This window comes from Pongo abelii, chromosome 1 (genome assembly GCF_028885655.2).
Source record: "Pongo abelii isolate AG06213 chromosome 1, NHGRI_mPonAbe1-v2.0_pri, whole genome shotgun sequence".
In the NCBI taxonomy this organism is placed as follows: domain Eukaryota; kingdom Metazoa; phylum Chordata; class Mammalia; order Primates; family Hominidae; genus Pongo; species Pongo abelii.
Window position 1 is genome coordinate 75,985,801 of NC_071985.2, and position 21,177 is coordinate 76,006,977.

The 21,177-nt window shown below is 40.5% G+C and overlaps 2 protein-coding genes across 8 annotated transcripts in view; one reads left to right on the top strand and one right to left on the bottom strand.

The window, feature by feature from the left end:
* Positions 1-4,483: 4,483 nt before the first annotated feature.
* On the bottom strand, positions 4,484-19,946 carry LOC129057772 (microtubule-actin cross-linking factor 1, isoforms 6/7-like). The gene is made up of 3 exons (XM_054548427.1): positions 19,880-19,946; positions 6,138-7,089; positions 4,484-5,995 (listed from the first exon to the last, which is right to left on the bottom strand). The coding sequence occupies exons 1-2, from the start codon at positions 19,944-19,946 to the stop codon at positions 6,221-6,223; spliced, it is 936 nt and encodes a 311-aa protein (XP_054404402.1). The 3' UTR covers positions 4,484-5,995; positions 6,138-6,220.
* RC3H1 (ring finger and CCCH-type domains 1) overlaps positions 6,368-21,177 on the top strand; it is a 95,681-nt gene continuing 80,871 nt past the window's right edge. For 2 of the 7 annotated variants that reach the window (XM_024232242.2, XM_063726432.1), the window contains exon 1: positions 6,432-6,516. The gene's annotated coding sequence lies outside the window, so the exon portion shown is untranslated. Of the gene's footprint in view, positions 6,683-21,177 lie in introns of all 7 variants that reach the window. The other 5 variants (XM_024232244.3, XM_063726429.1, XM_024232262.3 and 2 more) reach the window with 5 other exon arrangements.

Consider the following 21,177-nt stretch of genomic DNA (forward strand, 5'->3'; position numbering starts at 1 on the left):
CACTGGAAAAGTGGAGCTGCTTTCTCTTAACCCAACTGCCTAGAATGGACCACTTTGCTGAAAGTTGTTTGATGTCTCTTTTGTAAAGGCATTCTGTTTATCATTGGCTTCAGATAAGTCTCTAAGGGTCAGTTGAAGTTCAGACAGCTCAATGTTGGGCTGGACGCCTTTATGGAAGGCAGGCCAATTTAGAAGCAATTTCGTGTAAGACTCAGAAACATCATTTTACTTAGCTCTTTTGGAATCTCAAGTCTACAGGAACCTAGCTCTTGAAATCTCAGAACTAAATTGGGCTATATTTGCCATGTGATTATCACCCTGAATCTACAGCAATCCCTTAGGCTTAATTTGCAGATGATGATTTGGGTCTGATTTTGGACTTGACTCTAAAGGTGTAGGGTAGGTCAGACACCATCGGTTTCCTCACATTTCTATAGTGTATTGCATGGGACATCTTCCACTGCTTCTTATTTTTTAGAGTTTTATTTTTAATGAAATTTTAATAGGAGGGGTACAATATTGTGGACTGGGGAGGAAGTAGGAGGTCATGGAGAATCTTTGTATAAGAGTAAGAGAGGATAGTAAGGATGGAGAAGATAATTAACTTCCCACTCTTACTTTACCTAAAGCAGTTCAGAAAACCCAAGTGGCTCGGCTCAGCTCCAGTACTCCCTATTTTGTGTGTGTGTGTTTGAGGATGTCATTCCCTCCCCTTACATAAATTATTTAGACTGGAGAGGTCTCAGGTCCACCTGTACTTTAAACCAGGTTTTTTGGTTAATCCAAACTCTACTCTCATACCTTTCAATTTCTCCTTCCTTATCTCCTTCATCCCCCTGGTGTCCCAAATTGAGAACTGATTGGATTTCTATGCCCCGGGTACACATCCGATACCACAGAATTGCCACCTGTCAGAAGGTAGGTTCCATGACATTAGAATGATTTTAACTCTCAGAGGACTTTGTACTTACTTACTTTCTTTTTTTGAGATGGCGTTTCACTCTTATTGCCCAGGCTGGAGTGCAATGGCACAATCTTGGCTCACTGCAACCTCTACCTCCTGGGTTCAGGTGATTCTCCTGCCTCAGCCTCCTGAGTAGCTGGGATTATAGGCACCAGCCACCATGCCTGGCTAATTTTTGTATTTTTAGTAGAGACAGAGTTTCACCACGTTGGCCAGGCTGGTCTTGAACTCCTGACCTTAAGTGATCCACCCGCCTTGGCCTCCCAGAGTGCTGGGATTATTGGCATGAGCCACCGCACCCTGCCTGACTTTGTACTTTCTATGCACTAATCACTAAGGTACTTTATATTCTAGTTTACATGACTATCTTATTGTATTGTTCCTACTAGGTTATTCAATTTCTCTAAGGCAGGGATACATACCTCATTCATCTTTTCTCCTCTTTTCCCAGCCCTCTTTGCTCCCTAACCCCCTCCTAAATTACATGGTGTTTATCCATAAAGAAGTAGTTGGGTAGGTAAGTGATCTATCCAGTCTTTCTTACTCTCAGCTTCGACTGTTGAAATAAATGAGTATCTAAGGTCATTTCTAGCCTTAATATGACAAACAGTGTGTTAGGCTGACATTTACACATTCTAGAACAATTTTAAAGCATGTAATAGGTTAAAAAGTCATGCAGCATAACCTAAAAAGCATTAAGTTATTCTAAAAAAATAAATAAATAAGAGGAGGCCAGGCGCGGCGGCTCATGCTTGTGATCACAGCACTTTGGGAGGCCGAGGTGGGAGGATCACAAGGTCAGGAGATTGTGATCCTGGCCAACATGGTGAAACCCCGTCTCCACTAAAATACAAAAAATTAGCCGGGCATGGTGGCGAGCACCTGTAGTCCCAGCTACTCTGGAGGCTGAGGCAAGGGAATCTCTTGAACCTGGGAGGCAGAGGTTGCAGTGAGCTGAGATTGTGCCACTGCACTCCAGCCTGGTGACAGAGTAAGACTCCGTCTCAAAAAAAAAAAAAAAAAAAAAAATCAGAGGAACAAACAGTATAGTACAGGCATATCAGAAAATACAGTACAGGCATATTAGAATATATATTGAAAACATAAGGCATTATTTTAACTGATTTGTGTATGATCTGAAAAGTTGCATTAATCTTTTTTTAGGGTTCATGCAAAGAGCAAAAATGTATTTGATGACTTGTCATTCTTATCTGACTGATTAAGAAACAGAAGACTATAATAACACATGCACAAAATGAATTTGAAAAAAATTGAGTACTTACTATATGCCATGTGCTGATATTTTATATGAAATGACTCATTTGATTTTCATAGTATATCAGTAGTGGAAGCCAGGGTGGAGTCTAAATTTCTGGGTATTCCACATCAGAATTATTAACAAAATATGAGATAAAACAATTTGTTTAAGTTGTCTTGAAGCTACAAAATAGTGATTTTTTTTTTTTTTTTGTGAGACAGGGTCCCACTCTGTAGCCCAGGCTGGAGCGCAGTGGCATGATTTCCATTTGCTATAACCTCTGCTTCCCAGGCTCAACTGATTTTTCCACCTCAACCTTCTGAGTAGCTGAGTAGCTGGGACTACAGGCACGAGCCACCAATACCCAGCTAATTTTTGTACTTTTTGTAGAGATGGGGTTTTGCCATGTTGCTCAGGCTGGTCTGGAACAACTGAGCTCAAAGTGATCCGCCCACCTCAGCCTCCCAAAGTGCTGAGATTACAGGTGTGAGCAAAATAGTGATTTCTGAGCACAAATGGCTATGAAACATATAAGCTGTTTATCTTAAGTAATATACTCTTAATTAACATATAATCTAAGCTCAAGACACTTCTCAAACACTATTTCAGTGTATTAATACGAGTTTCAGTGGATTAAAACAAATTTTAAGAGTTCTGAGGTTTAAATATATATAATTTAAATTTCAACATAATGTCTCATTAATCTTTTTTTTTTTGAGACAGAGTCTTGCTCTGTCACCCAGGCTGGAGTGCAGTGGCGTGATCTCGGCTCACTGCAACCTTTGTCTCCCGGGTTCAAGCAATTCTCCTGCCTCAGCCTCCCAAGTAGCTGGGATTACAGGCATGTGCCACCATATCCAGCCAATTTTTGTATTTTTAGTAGAGATAGGGCTTTGCCATGTTGGCCAGGCTGGTCTCGAACTCCTGGCCTAAGGTGATCTGCCTGCCTCGGCCTCCCAAAGTTCTTGTATTACAGGCGTGAGCCACCTCGCCTGGCGTCATTAATCTTTTATAAATTTTCTTTTTTAATTAAGTAGAGACAAAGTCTCGCTATGTTGGCCAGGTGGTCTTGAACTCTTGGCCTCAAGCAATCCTCCTGCCTCAGCCTCCTAAAATGCTAGGATTACAGGCATGAGCCACCATGCTCGGCCTCATTTAATCTTATTTGTATTAATTCACAACTAATCTCAATACTCTAACAAGAGTAAAAACATTTTAAATAAAATTTTTAAAAAGAGCTTATTTCCCTAAATTTTCAAATAATTGTTAATTTAGGAATAAAACCCAGAATATCTTTTTCCCCCTTGCTGAATATTCATATTATCTTTATTTTAAATAGACTCAGTTTCAAGAGATAAATTATCCTCCTCTGTATCTTTTTTTTTTTTTTTTTTTTGAGATGGAGTCTTGCTCTGTCGCCAGGCTGGAGTGCAGTGGTGTGATCTCAGCTCACTGTAACCTCCGCCTACCGGGTTCAAGCAATTCTCCTGCCTCAGCCTCCCAAGTACCTGGGATTACAAGCGTGCACCACCATGCCCAGCTAATTTTTGGTGTTTTTTGAGACGGAGTTTCGTTCATGGCTGGAGTGCAATGGCACAATCTCAGCTCACTGCAACCTCCACCTCCCAGGTTCAAAGGATACTCGTGCCTCAGCCTCCCTAGTAGATGGGATTACAGATGCCTGCCACCATGCCCAGCTAATTCTTTTGTATTTTTAGTAGAGATGGGGTTTCACCATGTTGGCCAAGCTGGTCTTGAACTCCTGACCTCAGGAGAGCCACCCTCCTCAGCCTCCCAAAGTGCTGGGATTACAGGCGTGGGCCACAATGCCTGGCCAAGACCGAGTCTCGCTGTCCTCCAGGCTGGAGTGTAGTGGTACAATCTTGGCTCACTGCAGCCTCCGCCTCCCAGGTTCAAGTGATTCTCCTGCCTCTGCCTCCCGAGTAGCTATGACTATAGGCGCGCGCCACCACACCCAGCTAATTTTTGTATTTTTGGTAGAGACGGGGTTTCCCCATGTTGGCCAGAATAGTCTCCATCTCCTGACCTCGTGATCTGCCCGCCTCGGCCTCCCAAAGTGCTGGGATTACAGGCGTGAGCCACCGCTCCCGGCCTTAACCCCTATATCTTATACTTCTAGTCTGACTGGGGAGTTGAAAACATGTGACTTCTCACAGATTTTTTTTTATTTTTTTATTGTAAGCATAAGTGTTTTCTTCAAAGCTGCTCTTCTTTTTCCATCAAGTGCGTCTTTATATCACTAAAATGAATTTGGGTTTGGGGAAGCGCCTCTTATTTTTAACTTTTTTTTTTTTTTTTTGAGAGAGTTTAGCTCTGTTTGCCCAGACTGGAGTGCAATGGTGCGATCTCGGCTCACTACAACCTCCACCTCCCAGGTTCAAGTGATTCTCCTGCCTCAGCCTCCCGAGTAGCTAGGACTATAGGTGCATGCTACCACACCTGGCTAATTTTTGTATTTTTAGTAGAGATGGGGTTTCTCCACTTTGGTCAGGCTCCCGACCTCAGGTGATCCGCCCCTGTCAGCCTCCTAAAATGTTGGGATTACAGGCGTGAGCCACTGCATCTATTTGGCCTTTAACGTATTTTTAATTGAAATATTGACGAGATAAAAATAAACAACTTAAAAATCATATTGCTTAAGGGAACCTTTAAGGAGCCTTACCAACTGTGGTACAACTATTAATAGTTCAAAGAAATTACATTATCTAGGTTACTTGCAATGGAAGTTGAGTTACTTGCTTCACCTAAACAAGGAAGTTGGCATGTTTGCCTAGCAACAGTCGCTAAAACCTTCTGTTGTGGAAGGTTCCCTAGGAGTGAGAAGAAGGGAGGAGGAGGAAAAGCAGGAGGAGCAGATTAATCTGTTTTTCCCAGCAGGGTACAGAGGCCTGGTCTGAGGAGGGAAAGGCTTTAAGAGATCCCTTTAGATTGGCATATGCTAACCTAAATCCCCCTGTGGTAGCTAGAAATTCACTCTCTGTAGGACTGGGGTTACTATTTAGTAGGCTGAAAAGACGATTACAGATTAAATCCAGTTCAAAGGCAGCAAATTCCAATCAGTAGAAAGACATCAATAGGTCTTCTAAACAGAAGCTGAGATCTCAGTAGCAGGAGGGTGTTAACAACTAAAAAGAATTCTTCTCTGCCAAGAGTTTAGGAAGGTGTGTGATATTTCTTAAAAATGATACAAAAACACTATCTGTGATAGCGATTCCAGTGTATCAAGTTAAAGGCAGAAGTGCTTCTCTTGGGGTACTGTGATGTAAACAGTGAAGAAAGGACAGAAAAACATAATCTCTGCTCTCTTGGTCAAGTCTTGAAGCGAAAAAGGTGATAGCGCCGAGTAGAGAGTATGAAATGGTTGTTTATTTGGGGACTCTCTCTCTCCTCTATTCTAGATGATTTATTTTGAAATTAGCACTGTATGGTGTTACAATAATCCCATTTCTTCCCCTTCTCAAAAGCGAGGGTTTGGCTAAAATGAATTGTCTGAAGGGACCTCCCATTACCCAAAACCAAAACGGCACCTTTTCCACAAGGGACAAGAAACTTTTAAAGAGTCGCAAGGTTAGATTTCAGGAGCTCTTCTATGGGCCATATCTTTTCCTGTCGTCCCCAAATAGCTCTTATTGTTCACACAACCCAGGAGAGACGTTTTGGAGTAGCGTGTCCGGGCCTTTGGGCTGTTTCACAGCCTTAGGAGGCCGAACTCCGAGAGGGGGGACGAGGACAAAGCTGATGAGATCCAGAACCTGGATAATATGGAAGAAGAAAAATGGGGTGGGGGACAAGACGTGAAAAAGAAACAAGAGTTGGGGGACAACGGCTGAGAAAGCCAAAAGAGTAGACGTAGTGTGGGGTTCGATGGAAACGACAGAAATTCCCCCAATTTACTCTCGCCATCTGGCCACTGGCCCGCTGAGCCCAAAGGCGCCGGTGTGGGAGGGCAGGCCGGACGGAGGGACCGGTTCCTCTGCTCAGGGCGTGTGAGACTTTGGGTCGTGGCGGAGAGCGTCGCCGGTCTCCCTCCGGGCGTTGGTGGCCGGTGACTCAGAGCTTTGCTCCCGCGCCCGCCCCGCCCCTCCGCCCGCCCCGCCTCCTGAGGGAGGATCCTCGCCCTCGTCTCCGCCCCAGTCTCCGGGGCGGGCCGGAGCCTGAGGAAGAGGAAGGGGACGAGGACAACGAGCGACTGGGCGGCGGAGGACGAGGAGGAGGAAGAGGAGGCCGAGCAACAAGATGGCCCCTGCTGCAGGAGCAGCCTCAGCAGCAGCAGGTGGGAGGCCGGAGGCGGTGCTGGCGGTGGCGGCGGCAGCCGTGGCCCGGCGGCCTGGGACAGAATCAGAGTCAACGGTGGCCTCGGCGGCGGCGGCGGCTGCCGCGGCGGTGGCGACGGCCGCGGGGACTCGGAGCTGAGAGGAGCTGCTGCTCGGACCAGCGCGGTGAGCGAGCGGCGGGCGGCGACTTGGGGAGCGGGGCTGCCGCGGCCGGGGCCTCAGTCGGGAACAATAGGCAGCTGTGGTCGTGAAGGGTTTGTCCTCGCCCGCCCTCTGCTCCTCCGCGGCAGCGGCCGCCTGGCCGGCCCCAGGCTCCTCAGGGCCCCCGCCGGCTGCTCTGGGGCTTGTCAGTGGCCGGCGTCCTTTAGGCCTCAGGCCTCTGCATGCCGCCTGGAGGGCCTGTCGGGGTAGGTAGGCCGAGAGGGGGGCGAAGGGAGGCTCGGACGAGAGGGAGGGGGCGAAAGGGCTCCCTGGCTCCTCTGGTACTCCCAGGGCCTGGGCCAGGCGGGGAGTGCGCACGGGAACTGCTTTTTGGACCCCTCGTCTGTGGGGGTGGGGGAGGGCGAAGGCGTCTGTAAACAGGCGCCGCCTCGGCCTCCCAGCACCTCAGGGCTGCTTCCTCCCCCAGCCCCTGAAGCGCTCCCCTTCTTTGGCTAAGTGGATTTCACGGTGTCTGTTTCCCTGAAGCCCCTGGAGATCTAGCCTGGTAGTCTTCTCCCTGCTGGCGATGGGAAAATTGTGTGTGTGCAGGTGTCTTTAAAAAACAAAACAAAACAAAACAAAAAAACAAATGCAACAAAAACATACAAAATGTGGTTATCGATAAAGGATGGAGTGGTAAGGGATGCGCCTCTCTAAACATCTCTAAGCATCAGTTCTGTAAACATCAGTTATGCCCGCGTCCCAGGTGAGAGTGGATTGAAACAAGGGTTCTTTTGGAACAGTAATAATACAACTCTTGACATACCAGAATAGCCTATGAAACTGGAAACAAACACTTACTGGCAACGCGGAGACAAACTGTAATGTTTAAAGAGGACTTTTATTCCAGCTAGGCGTTTTCAATTACTAACGTGCAGTATAAGAAGCAACATTAACTAGCATAAAGTGGACCTCAGGAAGCACTTTTAAAGGAGACAGAGGTGGTTCATCTCCGGCCGTAGAGCTTCTAGTGCCTTGTCTCGTGTTTCAGTAGTTTTTCCTGAAACTGTTCAAGACCAGTCTTTTCTCTGAGTTTGAAATTTGATTTCGTTTTTGTTTGTTCTTGTTTTATTTTGCGACGGAGTCTTGCTCTGTCACCCAGGCTGGAGTGCAGTGGCACAATCTCGGCTCACTGCAGCCTCCACTTCCCGGATTCAAGCGATTCTCCTGCCTCACCATTCAGAGTAACTGGGATTACAGGTGCCCGCCACCACGCCTGGCTGATTTTTGTATTTTTGGTAGGGACGGGGTTTCACCATGTTGGCCAGGCTGGTCTGGAACTCCTGACCTCAAGTCATCTGCCCTCCTCCGCCTCCCAAAGTGCTAGGATTACAGGCGTGAGCCTCCTCGCTCAGCCTTAAACTTAATTTTTCAAGGTTTCTACCACATTTTCTTACAAGTGAGGGAAAAGGTGGATTTATTTCTAAAGTACTTTCTACCTATGTATGCAGAAATTTATATTAAAATTACTTGGATACATCCAAGGAGATTGCTTTTCACTTGTTAACATTCAACTGCAAGGCCTAAGGGTTATAGGTTGTGTTCTTTTCAGCACTGACCTTTGCTGAAAAGATGCCAGTTAATATCTTTCACTTCTTCTAAGGGTAAATTTCTAAGTAGAATTGGGCCAAGTCTGTTATAATTAAAAACATTATAAGCAGCACTAGTCTAGTTCTTAGTTCTTCCACAACAGTTGGTACTGAATAGACTAGCAATTGAATAAACATAAAGGTTGAATTATCTTGTTTAGGATTTGAAGTATAGTGAATGAATATCAATATTGACCTTCATTTTATGCTTAGCATAAATAATGTTGGAGATGTTTGATTTTTTGAATGATGGAGAAATAACAACTTTCTATGGCTCCTGATGCTGTGACTTTTTTGCAGATATTTCAGAAAGGACAGCGTTTTTCAGGTGCTCAAATCTGTGATTTTTTTTTTTTTCTGTGCTAAATTTTGTTAGGTCAGCACAGATTCCAAGTAAAGTCTGTGTTACAATGATACTTAAATTTATGTGTGGCCCTAAACCTATCAGAACAATAGTAGTAATTCATAGGTTGTAAGTTTTAAGTGGTTCATGTGCTGTGTTATGAAAAAAATGTCACCGTGTTATGTCAAGGGCAGATTTACCTCATATTTAATATCATTTTCCTGAAAATAAATATTTTTAAGTGATAAGGTTTTGTATTTCAGATTGGTTATTGACCCAGTAATTTATGGGCTTAGTCTGGGTCCGTATTTCTGTTTAATAGAAAAAAAATTTAGGGAATTGTTTTTATTTATTTTGTGTCAAAACAGTTTTAAGATATGATCCCTCAACTGTCCCGTCTTCAGTATCATTACTTATTACTTAAGTTCACATTTTCTCAGGTAATAAAAATTTACTTCTAAGAAGTTTTGGAACCAGAGCTTAAGAATTAGATTTATATTTTCTTGGTAATATTAAAAGTTAATATATGCTTGATTTATTTGAAGAAATTAAAAAGGGTAATTTTGTACACAACGCCTTTCAGAACATATTTGTTGAATGAATAAAAATATTTAAGCTTCCTCATTATGCTGCAGTATTAGTTCTGTTGTCCTCATTTTTTCATATGAAGAATCTGAAGCTAAGAGTAGCTACGTAACCAGCAAAAAGATCACATAATTAATAGGTAAAAGAGCTTACTCAGACCCAGGTCTTGTGACACAAATTAGATTCTTTGCCACTACCACATGTGTCACAGTTAAACTTTGAAGCATCTTCTGTGTTGACAGATTCCTTTTTTTGCCTGTGAACTTACCCTATTATCATTATTTGTATCCTGTCAGATATCTACTTGTAAGACCAAGAAAGTATTTGTTCATGTGAATCACAAAAGAAACACTTAAACTTTTGTTTTTAGCATATCTGAATGCTATAAAATATAAAAACTCATACTGTTTACATAGGACAGATTTATCATACTGCTGTAATTGTTTTCATGGTTAATTTGTTATATAGGCAATTACTAAATTGTGCCTTTGAAATACTTTATAAATTTTTTTAAATAATTAAAGATATTCAATGATGTTAAAGTTGGGTCAGCTAATATTTGAAGTTCTTAATTTATAATTTTTTTTCTTTAAGCCATAGATAATTTAGAATTCTGCAGTATTTTTCATCTCCAGATCTTAGGGCTTGAAGTGGATTTTGATGGGTCTAATCAGTCCACTCTTGTATATATCTTGAAAATGGTCAGCATCCAACAAAGTGAAGAATAACCTGATAAATGATCCCTGTTTGGTGAACACCTCGGATCAGGATGTTCCTTGGCAGGGTATTCTGACCTGGTTTAGCTTTGGCCCTGTCTGTGCTCAGGGTTCAGGTATTCTTCAGGATTGGGTTCAGAGGGATTAAAATTCTCAGATTGGCCTGTATCAAAACAGTCACAGATTTCAGTCAGCTTTTTCCCAGAACCGTCTCCAAGATTTTTTCTTTTGCGTAATTCTGGAATCTAGGCTGGATTTGGACTAGCTTTAGAGGTTATGATAAAAGATTAATTTTGTCAGGCATTTATACAAAGGAGTTTTTCTTACTACAGAGTTTCTTAAGGTAGATTCCTTCTATTTTTAAAGTGTGACATTTACCAATCTGAAGTAATGTTGCCCTACATCCCCAAGACAGTTAACTTTAGCATATTTATTTCTGTCCATTTTTGGTCAGGATTGTGCCTGTTTATTTCTTATATAATATTCTTGTTTACTTTTTGTTTATTAGATACTTCTTATTAGTTTATAATGTTTTCCTGATTGAGGCTTGGGGAAAGAATTTTCCTCAAATTTAAAGTCACCTTACTTATTTACAGATGTATGTCAGAGCAATATTCTTTTGACAATTATCAAGCATTTTAGCAATGCTATATATATATATGTATGAATGAATGACAGAGTCATTCATGGTCTGTCACCCAGGCTGGAGTGCAGTGGCATTATCATAGCTCACTTCAGCCTCAAACTCCTTGTTTTAAGTGATATTCCTGCCTTACTGGCTACTTTTTTTTATTTTTATTATTTTTATAGAGATGGCATTTTGCTATGTTGCCCAGGGTGGTCTCAAACTCCTGGGCGCAAGTGATCCTCCCACCTCTGCCTCCCAAAGTGCTGAGATTACAGGCATAGCAATGTTTTAAACTGACACTGGTATACCTTCACTGATTATTACTGTGCACATGTGGTAATAATTTAACTTATAATTGCATTTTATCTAAAAAATTTCCAAGATCTAAATAGCATTTGAACATGGTAGCAGTTTTGTTTTTTTTGGTTTTTTTTTGTTTTTTTTTGAGGAAGAAAAGAGTTCTAAAGGGATCAGTTTTATCTACAGATTAACATAATTTTTTTATTGAGGTTAAGTCACATAACATAAAATTAACCATTTTAAAGTAAACAGTTTAGGTAGCACTTTGTACATTCACAGTGTTGTTCAACCACCAGCTCTAATTCCAAAACATGTTCATTACCCCAAAAGGAAACACTGTACCCATTAAGCAGTTACTCTGTATTCCCCTCTTCCCTAATCCCTAGCAAAAGCCATTCTGCTTTCTGTCTCTAATTTGAGCCAACTTCGAGGAAGACTACTCTGTACAATTGAAATTGCAGAAAAAACTTTGGGATGTGATTGTTAGGAATAAAAAACCACCTAATTCTTTGCATGCTTCTCTAAGTACAGTAGACATGCTGCCAAGGACTCTTTGTGGAAGAAAAGTTGAGAATCATAGAAGTTTGCAGTTTTGTTTTGATCACCCCAGAGGGTTTTGCTCAAACTCTTAGAGTCATTTGTATTTCTTCATTGGGTTATAAGAACTAAAATTTAATGTTCTATACAAATGTGAACAACTAATACTTAGTCTCCTATCTAGAACTTGTTTGCCTTTTAGGTTTTCTTAATGTATAGAAGAAACTAGGAATATTCACAAAGGATTTATTTGAAGTTACACTGGGAAATGATTTTTAGAATTAGGTTGAAGCTCTTTGATCCCTGTGAATCTAACTTTATGACTATTTTATTCAGCTAATCTTTGAGAATATTTAGAGTTTTGATTTGCCTGACACTCTGCTTTTAATCCCTTGTTGAATAAGTGTTAGAAACCTTGATCTTGGCCCTATACCTGATCACCTCTAAAAACATGAACACTGTTACAAAGGCAGTTGTTTAGTAAGCTTTTTTGGATTGTTTTAATTGGCTGACTGAGGGAGACAAAATTAGGTTTTTTTTTTTCTTTCTAGAATAAAGAGTAATAAACTTGGACTTTAGAGTTACTGCTAAGATTGACATTTCCATTTGGGGCTTTGGAAATATATCGTTATGTTAAATTCAAAATGGTACTTTATCTAATTGAATTGAAATCTTAAAATTTTTCAGAAACAAAAGTCACTTTATGTTCTTAGTAAATATTTCTATTGGGGTTATAGGAGATCTAAGTAGAAAAAAATAATTTTAAATTTTGTTATTAATCTCCGCTCCTTAAGGAAAATTTTATTAATATACATAATTATAATTTAGTTATAAGAACAACTTGAGTGCAGTGGCTCAAGCCTGTAATCCTAGCACTTTGGGAGGCCAAGGCAGGAGGATCTTATGAAGCCAGGAGTTCCAGACCAGCCTGGGCAATAGAGTGAAACCCCACCTCAAAAAAAAAAAAAAAAAAAAAGAAAACTTAAAAAAAGATAAGGAAAAGGATTATATCAGAATATTTAGAACTCTGCAGTAAAATTTCTGGTTTTCTGTAATTTTTTTCAGGAAAATGTCAGCTTTTTGTAAATACATGTTTCTGTGTTTTTATATATGCCTCATTAATTTTTTAGAGTAACATTTAGTGGAAAGCTAATGTACTCAATGAATACATTTAAATTATAAAAATAACTTTTTTTTTTTTGAGACGGAGTCTTGCTCTGTCACCCAGGCTGGAGTGCAATGGCATGATCTTGGCTCACTACAACCTCTGCCTCCTGGGTTCAAGCAATTCTTGTGTCTCAGCCTCCCAAGTAGCTGGGATTACAGACTCACGCCACCATGCCCGGCCAAATTTTGTATTTTCAGTAGAGACGAGATTTCACCGTGTTGGGCAGGCTGGTCTTGAACTCCTGAGCTCAGGTGATCTACCCGCCACAGCCTTCCAGAGTGCTGGGATTATAGACATGAGCCACTGCACCCGGCTGAACTTTTATCTTGAAGTAGATAGTGTCAACAAATACAAAAATAAAAATAATGTCTTTAAATGAGGTGATGTTTAGAGCTATATCCATGAAAAATATGGGATAGGCTAGGAGGCGGTGACTCATACCTGTAATCCCACCACTTTGGGAGGCCGAGGTGGCAGGATCACTTGAGGCCAAGAGTTCCAGACCAGCCTGGCTAACATAGTGAGACCCCATCTGTATTAAAACATATATATATGAAAAATGTGAGGCCAGGTGCAGTGGATCACGCCTGTAATCCCAGAACTTTGGGAGGCTGAGGCGGGTAGATCACGAGGTCAGGAGTCGAAGACCAGCCTGGCCAAGATGGTGAAACCCCATCTCTACTAAAAATACAAAAAAATTAGCCGGGCTTGGTGTCAGGCACCCGTAATCCCAGCCACTCAGGAGGCTGAGGCAGAGAATTGCTTGAACCCAGGAGGTGGAGGAGGTTGCAGTGAGCTGAGATCATGCCACTGCACTCCAGCCTGGGTGACAGAGCGAGACTTGTCTCAAAAAAAAAAAAAAAAAAGAAAGTGTAGTGGAAAACTTTTGAATGAAACAGAATCACTAAATTCTTAGCTTTATTATAGAACAGTATTTATTTTTTATTTTTTTAATTTTTTTCTCTGTTACTGTTCTTTTATACTCACACCCACCTGCTGTCCATCCCCATCTCTAACCAGGCAGCCGCAAATCTAGAACAGTATTTAATTTGTCCAGGTCTCAGTTTAGATTAAGAAGTAGGCCAAAAAAAAAAAAAAAAAAAAAAAAGGCCTGTAATTGTCAGAAAAATTAATGAACTAAATCATCTGCACTAACACATTGGTTTAGAAGTTCTCTTGCTTTGTACATAATTCAAGGAATTTGATTATCTATTTTCTCATTCCCACAGCAGATTAAAAGGTGCAAATTAGATGTTGGAGTAGAGCCATATAGGTAGGATGGAGGGCCAGCTGGGTGGCAGGAAAAAAGTCACATTAGCCTGAGGCTGTTTAAAATAGGGACAGCAGTTACCTATACAACACCTCGTTAGCCTCTGAGTATATCATTAACTGTTATATTGTGTTATATATAAAGTATTGCTCCTGATGGAAACGTCATTGTGGGAAAATTATGTTTGTAATTTTGGGAATCATAAACATATATACAGTAGAGTGGTGTATATTAGAATATAGACTTTGCTAAAAAAAAAAAGAACATGGACTTTGGAGTCCAGTATATCTAGGTTCTCACCTTTTATGACTTAAGCTTTGTAATTCCTCATCTCCAAAAACAGAAATGGTAATACTTTTCTCTAAAGGTTGTTTGGAAATGTAAATGATAATGTCTTTAGTATAGTACCTGACACCTTTAATAAATGTTATTTTCCTCCTTAAATTCTGTTTAACAAAAATTAGAAAGATATTCATCCAGAATATTTTTGATCAAGTTCTACTGTAAAATGTTAATATAGAAGCTACATATAAAACCTTATATAGTTTAGGGTTAACTGTATGTGTACTTTTAGGAGTGGTAGTCAGAAATGAAGTAATTCTTCATATACCATTCTCATTTTCTTCCCACATCAGTCTATTTATATGGGCCTATGTTGTTCAATACTGGCCACTAACTATATATGTGGCTATGTAAATCTGAGTTTTTTGAAAGATACTATTTTTTTAGAACAGTTTTGGATTTACAGAAAAATTGCACAAAAAAATACACAGTTCCCATCTATACTGTCCCCCACAGTTTCCTCTGTTAGTATCTTGCATTAGTGTGGTGTGTTGGTTATCATTGATGAACCAGTGTTGATACATTATTAACTAAAGTCCATAGTTCACATTAGGATTTACCCTTTGTGTTGGAGAGTTCTATGGGTTTTGCCAAATGCATAACATTATATATCCACTATTCTAGAATCGTGCAGAATGGTTTCTCTGACCTAAAAATATCCCATGTTCCACTTACTCATCTCTGCCTCGTCCCTCTGAACCCCTGGCTACCACTGATCTTTTTACAGTCATAGTTTTTCCTTTCCACAATATCATGTGGTTGGAATCATAGTATATAGTCCTTTCAGACTGGCATCTTCACTTAACAATATGCATTTAGGTCCCTTCGTCAATATCTTCTTCTTTTGTTTTTGTTTAAAATAGAGATTGGTCTTGAACTCCTGGGCTCAGGCAGCGCTCCTGCCTTGGCCTCCCAAAAGTACTGGGATTATAGGCATGAGCCACTGCGCCTGGCCCTCTTCATGTCTTTTCATGGCTTCACAGTTTATTTATTTTTACCGCTTAATAATATTCCATTGTGGCTGGGCACGGTGGCTCACACCTGTAATCCTAGCACTTTGGGTGGCCAAGGATCACGAGGTCAGGAGATCAAGACCATCCTGGCCAACATGGTGAAACCCCGTCTGTACTAAAAATACAAAAATTAGCCACACGTGGTGGTGTGCGCCTGTAGTCCCAGCTGCTTGGGAGGCTGAGGCAGGAGAATCGCTTGAACCTGGGTGGCGGAGGTTGCAGTGAGCTGAGATCACGCCACTACACTCCAGCCTGGCGACAGAGTGAGACTGTGTCTCAAAAAAATATATATATAATAATAATAATATTCCATTGTATGGATACATTTAAATTTTATTTAAAATTTAAAATCTAATTCCTCCGTCTCACCAGCACATTTCAAGAGCTCAATAGCCACATGTACCTAGTGGCTACCATATTGGAAAGCACTGATCTATATGATTCCCCCAAGGTTCAATTCTCCACTTCCATTCACTCTCATGGAGAACTTTCCTGTTTATATGATCTCAATTTTTCCTCAAGCCTACATTTTCAATGCATTATCTATTTTGTTTTGTTGCTTGTACTATCAGCAACCCTCAATTGGATATTTAAAATCCTTTACTCCCCCAAAGAACCATCCTTTTCAAATGTTGTCCATTATAGTATGGTTTCCTAGGTTTTCCATCACAGCATCATCTCTTTTTAGTCTGCTCTTCTTTTTTTTTAATTTTCTATAATTTTATTTTGTTTTTGATCCTTCATTTTTTAAAAAATTTTATTTTATGTGGCAGTGTTCTATAATAGTCTGATCCTTTTTGTCCTTAAAATCTGGAGTCATCTTTTTGTTTTTTATTTTCCTCTAACCCTTTTGAATATTTAGCAGAGGTGTGCAGATCTCAGCACTAATAAATGGCAGAGTTGGTATTAGAATCTAGAGCTCCTTATTCTAGTTCTTTGTTTTCTTTTCTTTTCTTTTTTTTTTTTTCTTGAGACAGAGTCTTACTCTTGTTGCCCAGGCTGGAGTGCAGTGGCGTGATCTTGGCTCACTGCAAGCTCTGCCTCCCAGGTCCACGCCATTCTCCTGCCTCAGTCTCCCGAGTAGCTGGGACTCCAGGCGCCCGCCACCACACCCAGCTAATTTTTTTGTATTTGTAGTAGAGACAGTATTTCATCGTGTTAGCCAGGATTGTCTCGATCTCCTGACCTCGTGATCTGCCCGCCTCGGCCTCCCAAAGTGCTGGGAGTACAGGCGTGAGCCACCGTGCCCGGCCCTAGTTCTTTCTTGGGATCACCACTAGTTGGGGCTACTTTTAGAAGTTATTTTGAAGAGGGTTTTGGAGACTGACTATGTATTATGTGACTTAAAATATCTTTATAAGTTAAATCTATAGAAGCTATAGCTATAGATTTCATAAACATATTATTTATAATTCTTTAAACAATTAGAAACTAAAATGAGGAAATTTATCCTAATCAGCTAAATAGCTGATTCTCTCGATGGAAAAATATTTGTCCCTTCATATGTTACCTATTTTATTTTATGAGACAGAGTCTCACTCTGTTGCCCAGGCTAGAGTGCAGTGGAGCGATCAGGGCTCACTGCAGCCTTGACCTCCCAGGCTCAAGTGATCCACTCACCTCAGGCCACCCCTGCCACCTCATCCCCACCTGGTAGCTGGGACTACAGGTGCATGCCAGCACACCCTGCTAATTTTTGTATTTTTTGTAGAGACGGCGTCTCGCTGTGTTGCCCAGGCTGGTCTCAAACTTCTGGGCTCAAGCTATCTGTCTGCCTCAGTCTCTCAAACTGCTGGGATTAGTCATGAGCTACCGTGCCTGGCTGTGACCCGTTTTAGATGAAAAAAACTAATTTTCAATGCTAATACGAATTGGTTGTTAAAGGTGAATAGAATTAAACTGAACATTACTGACATCCTAAATCCTTTATTGGCCATAATTTACCTTTGGATTCTATTCAAACTACACTTTGATCTGTAGAGCCCAAATTGGTTACTATATGAACTTGCATCTTCCTAAACTCATCATGTTAAAAATTTTCACAGCTTGAAAAATGGAGGTCCTCATACCAGTCTCTTAATTTTCTTTTGCGGTAAGCTGTCCCTCTGCTTAGTCCTTGACTAAAAATAATCGTACTGCTTATGGTCTTGATTTGACTTTTCTGTATACTGGTTACACTGGCTCAAAAGTCCATTTTTGTGGAGACTCTTTTAAAGAGTAGTAGTCTTCTACATTCAAGTACTGTACTTGAAAAAAAAAACACCTGGATTTCAGCTTTCATTTAGAAATGCTTTCCCTGTAATTACTACTTTTAAAACCCATATTTTATATGTCAATTTTTACATTAATTACCTCATTGATAGCAGTTTTTGAATGGTTTTAGTTAAAACTGTCAATCTTCTTTGCTTGAATCTAGCCTCTCATTAAGTTTATCAAAAACTTTAAAAAGTAAATGTAAGACTCTTCATATAGTGTTTTTTTTTTGAGTTATGGATTCTTTGGATTTATTCATTATCTGAGTTAGTTTTTTCAGAAATGTCTTATTTTGTAGGTCTGCGGTTGATGAAAACCTGCCCATGAGGGCACAAAAGACTCTTCCAGTTTATTCTATCACTATAAAATAGAATTTGATGGGTTTTGAAGTAAGAAAATTCTTAGAATAGAAAATAGGATGGTAAATCTCTTTAAATGCACGTGAGTAATTAGAATATCATAAGGCTAGTACAGATAATATTCTTACAAAGGCATCCATAAATAACGAAGTGGTAGCACCTATTCCCCCATGATTGACATTCATTAATTAATCCATTGTACCCAGAGTTTTAAGATGAAAAGCTTTAAGTACCTTCTTCCCCTCATGAGTAATTGCTCCTCAGTGAACATATTCTATGCTTATTGCCATTTGAATATCCTTTTCTGTTCAAGTGTATCATCCTTTTTAAAAATTGAGTTGTCATGGAAGAATTTGATGTAGGTAAGTGACTATCAGCTGTGAGGAAGGTAGAGGAAGGCAAGAACTATCCTGAGGACAGAGATCCGTTAAACGGTTGCTGTGTGGTCAGGTGTGATGGCTCACAATACCAGCACTTTGGGAGGCCAAGGCAGGAGGATCGCTTGAGTCTAGGAGTTTGCAACCAGCCTGGGCAATATTGTGAGACCCCATCTATAAAAAAAATTGAAAAAACAGCCAGACATGGTGGTGCATGCCTGTAGTCCAGCTACTGGGGAGACTGAGGTGGGAGGATTGCTTGAGCTTGGGAGGTTGAGGCTATGGTGAGCTCTGATCATGCTACTGCATTCTAGCCTGGGTGACAGAGTGAGACCTTGTCTCAAAAATTAAAAAAAGAAAAAAAAGGTTGTTGTGTGATCTAGGTGATGAGACTGTATTCTGTATGAGGGCAAGGACTTTATTTCATTCAGGACTATATCAGTTTCTGGGACACTGGCACATAGTAGATGCTCAATAAGTAGTTTTTGAATGAATGACTAAGGGCCTCAATCAAGAAAGTGGAGATGAAAAGGAAATTATAGATACAAGAGGTAACTTATTATTATCATTTTACTTATTTTTAATTTTTGTGGGTACACAGTAGGTATGTATATTTATGGAAGTTTTTTTTTAATGGAAGGAAAAAGTGAGGACATCAGGCATGATTACCAGAAATGTACATTGTCTAGTGGTATCACTAAAGAAAGATTACAGAAGGAATCACCAGCTCAAAAATAAGAATGAATTTAGTTGCCAAGTGACCAGCATATTACCTAACATCTCTGTTACAGTGTTCTCGGCCCTAAAATTAATAATGAGACCAAATAGGCTCATTGCGAGGATGAAGTGTATGCATGTGATCCACATAAAAGACTTCCTGGCACATAGAGTGTACTCAAAAATAGTTAAATATAGAAACAAAAATCTGTTTGTTTGTTTTTGAGACTGAGTCTTGTTCTGTGGCCCAGGCTATAGTGCAGTGGCACGATCTCGGCTCACTGCAACCTCTGCCTCCCGGGTTCAAGTGATTCTCGTGCCTCAGCCTTCCAAGTAGCTGGGACTACAGACGTGTGCCACCATACCCAGCTAATTTTTTGTGTTTTTAGTAGAGACGGGTTCACCATGTTGGCTGGGCTGGTCTTGAACTTCTAACCTCAAGTGATCTACCCGCCTTGGCCTCCCAAAATGCTGGGATTACAGACATGAGCCACCATGCCTGGCCCACTTTTAAGGAGCTAATATTTCAGTAGTGGTGGGTATACGCTGTAACAAAATAAATATAAAACATAGATGTTGGATGAGAAGTATTGTTGAGAAAAATTAATCAGGAAAGAGATGGGAAGCATGCAGTTTAACGTGTGGTTGGACAGCAGAGGGCTGGGGAGGGATTGAGATTGGGGCATCTATTTGAAATAAGGTGATCAGGGAAGGCCTTCTCTGAAGGAATTCATATATTAATGCCTATATAGAAATGGGGAGAAGGTTCAGGGTTGGAGGAAGAGTAGGACAAACTATATTCTTAAGCAGGGTCCCTGTTTTTACCGAGCAGTAAATAGACTTATCTGTTTATTGTGCAATCCACAGTGGTTAGACTTATCTCAACCTTTCATTTCCTCTTCTCTATAACATGCACACTATACAAACCTAAGCATGAATTTAATCCCTGAAAAATCATCATTACATATTTTGGAGGAAGTGTCATATTTGATTCTGATACAGCAGCAGCCAGTCAGTAGGTTCTCTATCATTCGCAACTACTTGGGAATCAGCAAAACATCTTTTTTTTTTCAGACAAAGTCTCACTCTGTTGCCCAGGCTGGAGTGCAGTGGTGCAATCTTGGCTCACTGCAACCTCCACCTCCTGGGTTTGAGTGATTCTCCTACCTCAGCCTCTCAGGTAGCTGGGATTACAGGCGCCCGCCACCATGCCTGGCTAATTTTTGTGTTTTTAGTAGAGATGGGGTTTCGCCATGTTGGCCAGGCTGGTCTCAAACTCCTGACCTCAGGTGATCTGCTGGCCTTGGCCTCCCAAAGTGCAGGATTACAGGTGTGAGCCACCGCACCCAGCCAGAACATCCCCTTTTACAATTTATTTCCTGTTTCAAACCACTTTATAGAAAGATAAAATAATAATACAGTATAAACAAGATACATTGTGGCTATAGGATTCTGTGTTTGGAGTTCATGTAGCAATTTTTTCATTCTTTTAAACCCTTCAAAATGGAATTTTGCTTATATTTTGCAATAGTAGTTGAGAAATAATTCTAAAATGGTAAATGAATCAGCTCCTCCTCTTCCTCCTTCTCTTCCTCCTCCTCCCTTCCCCTCTTCTGCTTCTTCCTCTGCTGCTGCTTCTGCTTCCTTCTTTCTTCTTTTCTAAGCACTGTTTTTCAAGTATCTGCAATTAAAAGTCTCTGTGACATTGTTTTCTGGAAATAGTTTGAATTCTAGGAGGCATATTTCAAAACAAAACAAAGTAATGAAATGTCCTTAAGACCTAAGAGATTATGGGGAAATACATTTTAAAAATATTGATGTTATTGCTATTATTATTATTAAATATACTAGGTTTTTAATGCAAATAAAATTTCTAGGTCAGAATATATAATTAGATATGTACCTGTTGTGAATACATCTACATGTTTCTAGAATTAGTCAGAACATGATGGCAGCCACCAAATGCCACAAGGAAGTCTAAAGCACAGGATCATAGGGAAAAAGAAATAGAAGCAAGTAATAGGAGCAAGAAGCAAGTAATAAGAGACTTAGTGTGTGACACATATGCTGTGTGATGCATACACTGTTTTCTTGAGTAAAGAGGAGATTTTTGTCTACTTTTTTATTGACACCCATTTTTGTTCCTTCCAGTTCAGCATGATAAATCTGCTGCATTCAAAATCTACAAGTCATCATTGCTCCAAAAATAAGTTCATAAAGGGTAGCTTCCTAACTGTGATCATTTTAACTGGAGTGCTTTGT

Excerpts from the sequence above, each read along its gene's own strand:
- LOC129057772 (XM_054548427.1), bottom strand. The coding sequence starts at position 19,946 with ATGATAGAGAACCTACTGACTGGCTGCTGCTGTATCAGAATCAAATAT. Across the intron at positions 7,090-19,879 it reads TGACACTTCCTCCAAAATAT|ACGCCTTCGCCCTCCCCCAC; the intron begins GTAATGATGATT and ends GCCTGTTTACAG.